The sequence below is a fragment of the Coptis chinensis genome, chromosome 5, assembly GCF_015680905.1.
Source record: "Coptis chinensis isolate HL-2020 chromosome 5, ASM1568090v1, whole genome shotgun sequence".
In the NCBI taxonomy this organism is placed as follows: Eukaryota; Viridiplantae; Streptophyta; class Magnoliopsida; order Ranunculales; family Ranunculaceae; genus Coptis; species Coptis chinensis.
In genome coordinates this window covers 61142673-61156647 of record NC_141460.1, presented here as the reverse complement: position 1 = coordinate 61156647, position 13975 = coordinate 61142673, and the positions used below count along the sequence as shown (strand labels likewise).

The 13975-nt window shown below is 42.3% G+C and overlaps 1 protein-coding gene across 1 annotated transcript; it reads right to left on the bottom strand.

The window, feature by feature from the left end:
* Positions 1-5695: 5695 nt before the first annotated feature.
* Positions 5696-10401, bottom strand: LOC147498213 (uncharacterized). The gene is made up of 12 exons (XM_086563179.1): positions 10121-10401; positions 9231-9372; positions 8690-9113; positions 8560-8594; positions 8386-8515; positions 7728-7809; positions 7450-7630; positions 7302-7334; positions 6996-7131; positions 6874-6917; positions 6426-6785; positions 5696-5866 (listed from the first exon to the last, which is right to left on the bottom strand). Exons 1-12 carry the CDS (start codon positions 10399-10401, stop codon positions 5696-5698), a joined length of 2019 nt encoding a protein of 672 aa, XP_086419305.1.
* Positions 10402-13975: the final 3574 nt, after the last annotated feature.

The window sequence follows — 13975 nt, the reverse complement described above, 5'->3', positions numbered from 1 at the left end:
CTGAATAGGAAGAACTACACCATCTGGAAAGCCAAGATGGAAGACTTGCTATCTTGCAAGGACTTGGCACTTCCCATTGAGAATGAGGGAGTAAAACCGAAAAAGACCGAAGGAGGCCGAAATGGGAAAAAGCTTGACGTAGTGCGATTGGATACATTCGGCGTGGATTGGCAGCGATGTCTTTCACCATGTGGCCCAAGAGACTACAGCCTTGATCCTATGGAAGAAACTTCGAAGACCTTTATGAGAGGAAGTCGGGTGGAAACAAAGTGCTAGTCGTTAAGAAGTTTGCGCACCACGAAGTACCAAGAAGGTTCTTCAATGTCCGAAAGCATCTTAATGAAGTACGAGAATATCATCAATCGATGCATTTGATGAAGATCAATTTGGGAGAGAAGTTGAGGCTTTGTTTCTATTAGGCTCTCTACCCGAAAGTTGGGAGACATTAGCGCTTTCTACATGGAGCAGCCCAAGGATGGAATTGTTACCATGGAGATGGCTACCACGCCTTTGTTGAATGAGGAGACTAGAAGGAGTGCAAGAAGCGGCTCTTCTCACTCGGAGATCCTTTTCCGCAGAGAAACGGGAGAGGTCAAAACAGAAAAACCATCTCGCTCTAGAGGTGATGACGAAGTAAATCTAGGGGTGAAGCTAGAACTCCTAAGGCGGAGAGGCAATGTTACTATTGTGCCACAAAAGGCCACTTCGGATATGAGTGCGAGAATCGAAGAGGGATGAGAAGAATAACCGCGGTACATGAAGACATGGTGCGAGGAACGGAAACACAGGAGATATACTACCGCACTAGTCGGCGACCTAGTGGGAATTGTGTCGGTTGTGGTGTGTCTTTGTCTTAGTACCTCATGTCGATACTGAGTGGGTGATAGATACGAGGAGCATCCTATCACGCCACACACGCCGAGGGATTCTTCACTACCTACACTACCGTGGTGAATATGGTGAAGTAAGGATGGGTAACGATGGAGTCTCAAGATTATAGGCATTGGAGATGTTCATATAGAAACCAATGTCGGCTACACCTTGACACTCAAGGATGTAAGACATGTCCCCGACATACGGTTAAGCCTAATTTCGGCCGGAAATTAGATGACGATGGCTTTTGTAAACTCGTTTGGTAACGGGGTATGGAAACGGCGAGAGGTTCCATTGTAGCGGCCGAGGAAAGAAAACTTGCTCTCTTTACAAAACACGCTAGTTTGTGTAAAGCGTAATCTAATCGCGCGAAAGAAGAAGCTTCATCCGAACGTGGCACAAGACCGCGGTCACATGGGCATAAAAGGGATGGAAGTTCTTGCTAAGCAAAAGGTCGTGCCGGACATTAAAGGTACACATTTAAATACATGTACTCATTGTTTGGTAGGAAAGCAACACGGTGTGTCTTTCCCAAAGATTCCGTCTCCACGAAAAGGACAATCGTCCTTGAGCTAGTGCACACGCACTTATGTGGTCCTATGAGAGTGAAGTCCCACCGGGAGCCGTACTTCTTGACATTCATTGATGATCGTCAAAGAAAGATATGGGCCTATAGTCCGAAGACCAAGGATGAAAGTACTTGGCGTGTTTGAGAAATTCCACAAATGGTGGAAAGAGAGATCGGGAAGTTGTTGAAGTGTATCCGCCGGATAATGGGGGTGAGTACATTGGGCCATTTGAAGAGTATTGCCGAGTCATGGGATTAAGTCATGAGCGCACCGTTCCCCAAAGACACACCGCAATGAATGGAATAGCGAGAGAGAATGAACCGCACCATTGTATAGAGGATGAGATGCATGCTTATCTCACTCTAAGCTACCTAGAAGCTTTGGGGTAGAAGCAATGCGTCTGTTAGTGCATGTGATCAACTCGTCGCCCGGCAAAGCCTCCGAATAGTGATTATCTAGAGAGAGTATGGTCGGGCGAGATGTTGATTATGGATACTTGAGGGTATTTGGGTGCGGGGCATTTGTGCATATTCGAAGGATGAGAGATCCAAGCTTGATGACAAAGCCAAGCAGTGCATTTTTCTGGGTTATGGAGATGAAAAGTTTGGTTATAAACTCTATGATCCGATTAACAAGAAGGTAATCCGAAGTCGAGATGTTGTGTTCTTAGAAGACCAAACCATAGCAGACTTTGAGGAGGGTGAGAAGTTACAGGCTTTCACCAATGATCTTGTTGATTGAACCGAAGTTCCTACCGTGGAACGTCGCGTAAGGCATTGAGAATGCAGAGAACCATGAGTTTGAAGCTCATGATGAGAATCCTATTGCTCATGATGGGATAGAACCTATTGGTATAGAAGATGCAGATGAGATGCATGAACCACCACCGAGCAAGTAGAAGTGCAACCTCCCGAGGCACCGGTAGATGGGGCAAGGAGGTCCGACAAAGGAGACTAGCTTCAACCAGTATCCACCACATACGCGTGCTACTATCGGATGGTGGAGAACCTATGTACTATCAAGAGGCACTTGAAGCGTACGCACAAAAGAAAAGTGGTTGAAGGCCATGCATGACGAGATGGATTCTTTGCATAAGAATCACACTTATGAAGTTAGTTGAGAAACCCACAGGGAGAAAAAGTTCTCAAGAATAAGTGGATATACAAAGTCAAGCATGAGGAGAACAATCATCACCCCAAGGCACAAAGCTTCGCCTTTGTTGTGAAGGGATTCGGTCAAAGGAAAGGGATTGACTTTGATGAGATTTTTCTCTCCCTAGTGAAGATGACTTCTATCCGGGTGGTATTGGGTATGACCGCAAGTATGAACCTAGAGGTTGAGCACTAGATGTTAAGACGGCTTTTCTTCATGGAGACCTTGAAGAAGATGTCTACATGGACCACCCGAGGGTTTGAGGTCAAAGGCAAGGAGCACCTAGTATGCAAGCCGATAAAGAGCTTGTATGGGTTGAAAGCAAGCAGAGACGATGGTACATAAAGTTTGATTCCTTTATGGCAAAGCAAGGATACAAGAAGTCCGCCTCCGATCATTGTGTGTTTGTTCGAGAGATTTCCAAATGGGGATTTCATTGTGCTATTATTCAGTATGTGGATGATATGTTGATAGTTGGCCCAAACATCAACAAGATATCCAAGTGAAGAAAGACTTGAGTAAGTCCTTTGAGATGAAGGATTTGGGTCAAGCAAAGCAGATACTTGGGATCGCGGATCACTCGTGACGTAAAGAGTGGGAAGTTGTGGGTTTCTCAAGAAAGCTACATTGAAAGGTGTTGAAGAGATTCAACATGGATCAAGCGAAGCCGGGGGTTATCCGCTTGGTGGCCAGTTCCGCATGACCAAAGAGATGTGTCCTAAGGGTGAGCATGAGCAGAGTCAGATGGAAAAGATTCCTTATGCATCCGCAGTGGGCAGTTTGATGTATGCCATGGTGTGTACTAGACCGGATATTGCTTTTCGCCGTTGGGGTTGTAAGCAGATTTCATCAAATCGGGTAAAGAACATTGGGAAGGTGTTAAGTGGATATTGAGATATCTCAAAGGCACTTCCAAATCATGTTTGTGCTTTGGTGGAAGTAAGCCCTTACTTGAAGGCTACACCGATGCGCACATGGCGGTGATGTTGACTTCGATGAAGTCCACCTCCTGGTTATCCGGGTTACTTTTGCGGGGGGCGGTTTCTTGGCAATCTAAGTTGCAAAGTGTGTTGCCCTCTCCCACTACGAAGCCGAGTATATTGCAGCCACTGAGTGTTGCAAAGAGTTGCTATGGATGAAGAGGTTCTTCGACGAACTAGGGCTAAAGCAGAAACAGTTTGTAGTTCTATGTGACAGTCAGAGCGCCATCCACTTGAGCAAGAATCCGAGTTTTCATTCTAGATCCAAGCACATACACGCGTGCGTTATCATTGATTAGAGAAGTACTTTCGAGACAAGCATTTGTGTATCGAGAAGATCCATACCGACAAGAACGGGTCGGATATGATGACCAAAGTCTTACCGAAAGGTAAGTTTGATGTTTGTTGTGCTATTGCCGGAATGGCAGCACACTCCTCCTGTTGATTTGGCAATTGCATGGAGGTATCCCCTCACCGCTCGAGGGGGAGATTGTTGAGTTATCCCTCACATGAGGAGAGAAAACAGAGAGCCGAGAGAAACGGGCTTAATTCGGGCGTTGGAAATGTCGAGGCGCTACCGCCAGCCGATGGGGCACCAAGACTTCGGACTAGGTTCCAGTAGACTAGGGCATGCAATTCACATAGAAGGGGCGACCAGCCCGATCTCGAAGATTGGAAGGCGCTTCGCAAGAAAGAGGCCTCCGTGTCTAATTTTTTTCGTGGGCTTTGCTACAAGATTCCCTTAAAATTTGGTTTTGGAGATAAAACCAAAATCAAGGTTTTGGAAAACCTAACCTAACAAGTCAGAAGGATTGGAATCCAGACTAAAACAAAGAGAGAGAACCTTTACGAGATACAACCCCTGTAAAGAGATAAGAGTGATCTAGTAAGGTGAGAGACTGAAAGGAGAGATTGTAATCTTCCTTCCCACTTTATTAAGAACTGGCTCTTGTGGAAGTAGGCATCATTGGCCAAACCACGGTAAATCTTTGTGTTGTGGTTTGCTTTTACTGCTTTACATTATTATCTGTTGTTAATAGTTGTTTAGCGAGTTGGGCATGTTAGTATAGGTTGTAGTTGATATTTAGATTTTGTCCGGAGTTGAATTGTGTTCAAATACAAATTATCTGTGTAGTGGGGGAATCGATTTGTATTGATATAATCCCCAACACATTGATCTCTTTTAGAGAATTATTGAGCACCGAAAAACCATCGCCAACTTGAAAATTTCTCACATAGTCACTATCAATTTTACGTATTGCTTCGTGCAACAGACCAGCCAAACAATGCAATTCGGACGGGCTCCCTGATGTTGATGTTGCTATTGTACCAATCATAATATTTCCTAAAAAGAGATTAGACAGAGACGGAACCATTCTTCGACGCAAATTCACCATATGGATTGCCACAGATGATGGTTTAGTAGATTCAGGTGATCTCATTCCTCGCACATTATTTACGGCACACCTCCATATGTAATATAATACTAAGTGCATTAGCTCACGAACAATCAAATAATCGCTCTTTAACCAAGAAATGATGGAATAAATTTAATAAAATCTCTGAATAATCCTGTCACAATTCTCCTAAGCCTTTATATAGGCATTCTAACCCTAAAACAAACAAGCGGTGAGTTCACCGAACCAATCTTACAGAAAACAAACAAAACAAAAGATTGTTCTCATAAAAGCCCAAAGAAAAGCCTAGAGCGCGTGCACGCCTGTCAAAAAGGGTAAACTGAGCGCGCACGCCCTCACACCTCCACTAACAGCACTCTCAGACTTTCACAACACCATCATGTGCATCTAGGTACTTCTCAGCAAGAACCTATACTGCATCATTCCCCCCTGGATGGAAGGAATTCGTCCTCGAATTTAAATCATCCTAATCGTCAGATGAATCACCACAGAATGGTATGAGATGTCGGACATTGAAGACATCCAAAGTCCGGATATGACTAGGTAAACGGAGACGATAGGCATTGGCGTTGATCTTCTCAACTACTTCAAGAGGACCAATCTTGCAATGTTTCAGTTTATTGTACTCACCAGCAGAAAAACGATCCTTAGTGAGGACCGCCCAAACAAAGTCACCAACCTCAAACTCAACATGTCTACGATGTCAATCAGCAACAGCCTTGTACTTAGCAGTAGATTCCAAGATAGTAGAATGAACAGCAATATGAATATCCATAACGTGTGGACTCAACTCAGCAGCAGTAGCATGAACAGGGTGTAAGCCAGGGACAGGCGCTAGATCAGCAGCCACCCGAGGATTGAACCCGTAGAGAACCTAGAAAGGACTAAACCCAGAACTCCGATTAACCGATCGGTTGTAAGCAAACTCGGCCTGTTCGAGGAAAGAATCCCATTGTTTCACCGTAGTACCAATCAAGCTATGTAATAAAATTACCCAAAGAACGTTTAACGACCTCTGTCGATCTGTCTATCAGTCTGTGGATGATAGGCACTACTAAATTTTAACTCAGTGTGCAATAGTTTCTAGAAAGAATGCTAAAAATAACTAAGGAAACGTGTGTCACGATAAAAAACAATGGAATCTGGTAAGCCATGCAAACGGTAAACATCACGAAAAAATAATTGTGCAATGCAACATTGATAGCATCAGTAGTCTTTTTGCAGGCAATGAAGTGAGCCATCTTGGAGAATCTATCCACAAACACAAAAATAGAATTGAATCCTCGTTAAGTAGGAGGGAGACCTAGAACGAAATCCATACTAATATCACACCAAGGGCGAGTGGGAACTGGGAGAGGCATATACAAACCTACATTAGTAGCATGTCCCTTAGAGACCTGACAAACCTGACAACGAGCAACAAAATTCTAGACCTCCTTGCCCAAAGATGGCCAGAAATATGAATCAGATAAAAGCTTAAGAGTCTTGTCACGGTTGAAATGACCCTCATTATGTAAGTCAGTAAGGAGACGAAGACGGAGGCTACAGTCAGGAACACAAAGGCGCTTACTCTTAAACAGAAAACCATCTTGTAAAGAAAATGTAGATAACTGACCTTCCTGGATGGCACTCAAGATAGGAGCAAAATAAGCATCAATCGGATAGAGATCAGGGAAGGAATCAAAACCCAACACAGTAGTACGCAATGACACCAATAAGAATGAACGCCGACTCAGTGCATCAGCCACACGGTTCTGAACACTGGATTTGTGAAGTAAAACAATAGTAAAATCCTGCAAATAACTGGACCAACGTAATTGTCAAGCACTAAAATTATCCTGATTACCAATGTGTTTAAGGGCCTCATGGTCAAAGTATAACAGAAATTCCAAGTGGATCAAATAGTAACGTCAATGCTTGAGAGTCTGAACAACGGCATAGAATTCCAAGTCATAAGCACTATAATTCTGTTTCATCACTAAAATAAGCCACGGGATGATTACCCTGGCTAAGAACAGCGCTAATACCAACTTTTGACGCATCCATATAGACTTCAAAAGGAGAAGAGAAGTTCGGCAATTTAAAGATTGGGGTCGAAATCAATTTGGTCTTGAGCACTTGAAAACTCTCCTCTCCAACCTGAAACCACAAAAATTTACCACTACGCAAACAATCAGTAATAGTACTAAAGTGAGGAACAAAGTGATGATAAAATGATGCAAACCCATGAAAACTGCGTGCTGCAGTCAGGGTCGTCGAGCTAGGCCAAGACCGAACGGCCTCCACCTTAGACTAATCAACAAAAATACCTTCCTTGCAAACCACATAACCCAGAAATAACACTGAGTCAGTACATAACACACACTTAGCCACAGCAGCAAAAAGCTGAGCCTGACGGAGTGCAGACAAGACATTTTGGAGGTCCTAGAGATGAGACTAGGTGTCCTTGCTGTATACCAAAATGTTGTCGAAATACACCACAACACATTTACCTAAAAATGGCTTCAGGACTTGACTCATAACACGCATAAAGGTGCTAGGAGCATTAGAGAGGCCGAAAGGCATAACAAGCCACTCATAAAGACCTTCATTTGTCTTAAGAGCCGTCTTCCACTCATCACCAAGACGAATGACGGATCTGATAATAGCCAGACTTCAAGTCAAGCTTTGTAAACATGCCAGCACCATGTAACTGATCAAGGAGATCGTTCAACCTTGGAATGAGAAACTAGTACTTCGTAGTAATCTTGTTAATAGCCCTGCTATCGACACACATGTGCCAGGTGCCATCTTTCTTTGGAACCAACAATGCGGGCACTGCACAAGGAGTGAGGCTCTCCCGGGAAACCCCTTATCAAGCAAATCGGTCACCTGTCTCTATAATTCGGCATGCTTTGTCGGGCTCATGCAGTAGTGAGGACGGTTCGGAATTTTTGAGCCAGGGATCAAATCAATTTGATGTTGAATGCCCCGCATGGTGGGCAAACCCGTAGGCAATTCAGCTGGGAAAAGATCGAAAAATTCTTGTACCAAACCCTGTACACAATCGAACTGTGGCTGTTAGGGAAATCGGTTCACAAATTAAAATAAACACTTGACCCGCCTCTAGCAGCTCATTCTCAAAACTACGCATAGCCAAACAAGAGGGTTTGGGCCTAGAGGAGGAACTAGAGCCGCCTCTCTACTGGGTACTAGAACGATCTTTACATCGCCGAACAAGAAGCTATAGGTGTTGAGCCAACCATCATGGACTACTCTGCGATCAAATTTCCACAGTCGGCCCAAAAATAAATGACTGATCCATAGTGACTATGTCACACCACACTTTATCTGTATACGTAGAACCAATGGAAAACGGAACCAAACAGTGTTTAGAGACAGTAACTTCAGTACCTTTCTTAAGCCAAGACAATGAATAAGGGTTTGGGTGTTTCTCAGTCGGTAACCTAAGCTTGCGAACTGCTTCAGAAGAGATCACATTCTCGTAGCTCCCAAAGTCTATAATAAGTTTACAGACCTTACCCTATATAGTACAAGTAGACTGAAAAATATAGTTACGAAGCCAACCATCACCCTTAGTCTCCTTAGGAGCCAAACATAACCTGCGAACAACAAGAAGATCACCCCTGTCCCTTGGTACAAGCTCTTCAGACACATCTGTAGAGTCGACATCAAAGATGGGGGGTGCCCAAGATACCACCAATAGGGTCCTCATCCACATCCTCATTCTCAGCAAATAAAATCTTCCCAGGAGCAGGTGGTTTAGAGCATCGAGTAGCATAATGACGGACTTCCTCGCATCGAAAACACTTAACTGAGTTAGGACCACGAGCCACAGCTTCTGGAAGGCCCCGCGGCCTAGGGATAGGAGCAACTGGAGTATAAGAAGGAGTAACACCACCCCGACGGTTCAATTGTTTCTCCAGAAGTACTGCCCATTGATGAGCCTCAGACACAGAAAACACGTCAAACAGATTCAAGGCATCTTGTATATTAGAACGAAAACCGCCAATGTATCGTCCCACCAACTGTTCATCCGATTCTATGATATCTACGTGAGCCAATAATTGGTAAAACTCCTTAGTATAGTCATCGACAGACTTTGCACCTTGGCGCAAGTTCTGAAGTCGTTGATACAATTCACAAGTATAATTAAAGGGTAAAAAATTAGCACAGAGATGCTTCTTAAGTTTCTCCCATGCAACAATCTAAGATTTACCTCTTCGTGCATGAGTCGCCTTCAACTGTTGCCACCAAGCCATAGCACGACCCCGAAACTGAGTTGCCATGAGTGCCACCTGTTTGTTGTCGGGCACGTCTTTGAACTCCATAACTTCCTCCATAGTCTCGAGCCAATCAATCAATTCGTCTGGTTGTAAGCTACCATGAAACTCGGGCAGATCAATTTTCAAACCAGATTCCCAGCGTCTGTTCTCTCGGTGTTGCGGAACACTCGGGAGATTGTCAATCTCCTCCAAATCGGCAAAGGGTTATTATCCTCTGCCTCCAGATCGTCCTCCACCAGCTGTGGTTCATGGTCATGTGGTTGGTCAGGTTGCCGATTAAGGGCCTCGACCTGGCAGGTTAGCACTGCTACTTGCCTTGAAAGTTCGACCATTCAATCACGAGCATACACATCGCCCAGATTAGCTTCTCTCTGAGGTCTACCAAGTCCTCTTCCTGCTAGACGAGGCATATTTAGATCGTAGCTGAATCTGATACTAACTAATGTAATACTAAGTGCGTTAGCTCACGAACAATCAAATAATCATTCTTTAACCAAGAAATGATGGAATAAATTTAATAAAATCTCTGAATAATCCTGTCACAATTCTCCTAAGCCTTTAAATAGGCATTCTAACCCTAAAACAAACAAGCGGTGAGTTCACCGAACCAATCCTACAGAAAACAAACGAAACAAAAGAATGTTCTCATAAAAGCCTAAAGAAAAGCCCGAGAGCTGCGCACGTCGGCGGTAAAACTTAACTTAGCCAACCGCACCTCCACTAACAGCACTCTCAAACTTTCACGACACCATCATGTGCATCTAGGTACTTTCACCAAGAACCTATACTACATCAATATGAGTGCAGAAACTGCCTCTACCCGTGTAGGGTGTTTTGCATACAAGACATCGGAAGACTTAGCTTTTAGTGCAGCAATATTTGTTGCATTGAAGACAAACCTTTTACTAACAACCTTTTGTCCTGTGTTTTCAATAATTCCAGAGGGATCCGAAGCTATAATTTGTAATTTATCTTTTGGAGGGAAAAGAGTTGTTTGGTCTAGCTTTAGTTGAATAATAACACCATTATTGTCTTCCCTTGTCATGGCTGCCCAATTGTTGAGGAATAAACAGAAAGACGAGGCATCAACTACTTTATGAGACATGCAGACACCAAGTGCCATTCCTCCACAATCAAACATATTGACTTGGACGGATGTTAAGTTATTTTTCATTAAACAAGTGGTTATATTTGGAGTGACTTTGTGGTAGTTTTATCCCTTGACCTCTTTGTGGGATAGTTGTTTAAGTAGAGAACTTTAGTCCCACATAGGAGAGGAAACACTAGTGGATAGTGTTTATAAGTGAAAGTCCCATACTAAGGGTGTGCCTTTAGGGTACAAAGGCTTTTGGGTTAGGAGGGAGGACTCACAAAAAGCCACACGCGCGCGCATGCGCCGAACCAAACCAAATTGGGCTAGGCCGGGCTCAGGCTTGTGGCTTGAGGCTTGGGCTTGGGCTTAGGCTCTCTTTGATCCCTTATCTTCTTTTTGGTAAACCATTTTCCTTAAACTATTTCCATATAAGTTTGGAAACAGAATTGGATATGGATTGGGAAACAGAAACGTGATAAACTTGTAGAATCCAATCCTTATCGAGAAACTGAAGAAGTTCCCTACAATTCGGATCTACTAAGTGCTCCATGTTTCTTCTCTATAAATACTCCTATAACAGCAGCCTATAGTATCTGCAAAACAACTACTTTCTAAACTAAGTTTTGGGCAATCATAAGATCAGTATCATGGTTCTTCCTTTTCTTCTTTGGTTTATCTGCAGTAAACAAAGGAGAGTATAATTGGTTGTTGTATCCTGGAGGTTGACGCACTTTGTCTGCATAAAAGAGGAACAGACACGAAACAACCTTAAAGAAAGCATTTCGATTTGTGCCTCAACCAGCCACCTTTATATTCACAGCTTGTTCTTGTTGCAGAAATTGTTCCCAACAATTTTAAAGTTGTTTTACAATGGAACATGAAGAAGGTAACCACTCCAGCTCCCACAACGACAATAGCCATAATCGACCGTTCAAATTTGTTGGTAAGCACTTCAAGCGGTGGAAGGAGAAGATGATGTTCTATCTGACCCTAGTGAAAGTGGAAACCGTTCTAAGTGAATCGATTCCTGATGAAGATGTTTTGTTGGAACCTGCTCTATCTGTTGTTGTTGATAAGTAGATCGCTGCGGATTTCAAGTGTAAGAATTACATCCTGAACTCGCTTGTTGATGATCTATACGACTTATACTCTGAACTTCCATCTGCTTCTGATGTTTGGGAAGCCCTGCAAAAGAAGTATGATACTGAGGAAACTGGCTCCAAAAATATACTGTAAGTCGTTATCTTAAGTTTCAGATGGTAGATGACAAATCTGTTGTGTCTCAATGCCATGACTTATAGATTATTGTTCATGAGTTACTTTCAGAAGGGATGGAAATTGTCGGGCAATTTCAGGTTGCTGTCGTCATTGATAAGCTTCCTCCCTCTTGGAAGGATTTCAGGAACATACTTAGGCATAAGTATAAGGAGTTTTCGATGGAGAGTCTTATTATGAGACTCCATATAGAAAAGGAATCACGAAAATAATACCTTAATGAGGAAGTTGTCATGTCATCTGCTAAGATTAATGTGGTAAACCAACAAACCGGTAAGACTACATCTAGTTTAAAACCTAATAAGAAGGCCATGAAGAACAAACATGTTAACAATAAAGCTCCACAAAATCAAAACAAGAATCAGGTGCATATGAATCAGAAACTAACCTTTGACATGTCAGAAGTTGTCTGTTATACTTGCAAGAAGAAGGGGCATTATGCTAAGAACTATAAATTTCGTAAAGTCAATGAGGCTAATGTTATTGAGGATCCTTTTGTTGCTATGATAACTGAGGTCAATTCTCTTAATGTCTGTGAGGGGTGGTGGGCTGATACTGGTGCTTCTAGGCACGTTTGCTATAATAGGAACTAGTTCAAGAGTTATACCACAACTACGAATCAGGAAGTCCTACTTAGTGATAATCATACGACCAAGGTTCTGGGTACTGGTGATGAATTAACTTGTAGTTCACTTCTGGGAAGAAACTGTTGTTAAAGGATGTGCTTCATACTCCTGAGATTAGGAAGAATTTGGTTTCTAGTTTTATTTTGAACAAGGCTGGGTTTCAGCAAGTCATAGGCAGTGATCAGTATGTGATCACTTAGTCTGGGGTTTTTATTGGTAAGGGTTATGCATGTAATTGGATGTTTAAGTTGAATGTTGCTGATCTAAATAAAACTTCTACTTCTGCTTACATGATCTCTTGTTATGTTAATGCTTGGCATGGTAGATTATGTCATATTAATAGGAAGTATGTTAAGAACATGAGCATACTTGGTTTAATTCCTAACTTGAATGATGATTTTGCACACTATAAATCTTACACTAAGGCAAAAATCACAAAGAAGCCTCATAAATCAGTTGAGAGAAGTTTGCATATGTTTATTGATGATTGCTTTTATTACAGAGGTGGTAAAAGATATTTTATTACTTTTATTGATGATTGCTCGAAGTTTGCATATGTTTATTTGTTGAAGAATAAAAGTGATATGTTTGATGCTTTTAAAGCTTATATATTTGAGGTTCAAAATCAGCATGACAGGAACATTAAAGTAATTCAAAGTGATAGAGGTATTGAATATGGTTCTGCTGATTTTGAGATTTTCTTGCAGTCACATGATGTAATCCATGAGATGACAGCTCCTTATTCACCTGAAATGAATGGAGTAGTTGAACGTAAGAACATAACTCTTAAGGAATTAACGGTTGCTATATTACTTAGTTCTGGAGCACCCTGAAGTTTATGGGGAGAAGCGGTTTTGACTGTATGCTATATGCTGAATAGAATTGCTAATTCTAAGACAAAAGTTACACCTTATCAGCTATGGAAGAACAGGAAGCCTAATTTGAGTTACTTCAGAACATGGGGATGTATGGCTTTTATAAGGAAGCATGATCCCAAAATCTCAAAGCTTGAGAGCAAAGCTTATGAGTGTGTCTTTCTCGACTATGCTATGAACAGTAAGGCCTACAGGTTTCTAGATATGAAGACTAATGTCTTGTTTGAATCATCTGATGCTGAATTTCTTGAAGACAAATTTCCATACCTATCTAGAAATAGTGGGGGTGTGTCTTCCTCCAAGGCACCTACTTCTGATGTTTCTGACACTTATATACCTAGATTACATGACAAAGACACTGTTACAGAATCTGAACCGAGAAGAGGTAAGAGAGCAAGGGTTGCTAAGGAACTAGGACCCGATTTTGTGTCTTTTGCTTTGGAAGGAGATCCCTCCTCCATTGAAGAAGCTCTCGCATCTTCTGACTCTGAGTTTTGGAGAGAAACCATACAGAGTGACCTTGATTCTCTCATGGATAACAAAACTTGGGAGCTTGTTGATTTACCTCCTGGTTGCAAGACTATAAGAAATAAATGGGTTTTAAGAAGGAAGTTTAAAACCGATGGTTCAGTGGACAAGTTTGAAGCAAGGCTTGTTATCAAGGGTTTTCGACAAAGAGAGAACTTTGATTTCTTCGACACATATTCACCTGTTACGAGGATAACATCAATTAGAGTATTATTTTTTGTTGTTGTTGTTCATAATCTTGTTATTCATCAGATGGATGTTAAGACAGCCTTTTTAAACGGGGATTTAGAAGAGGAGATT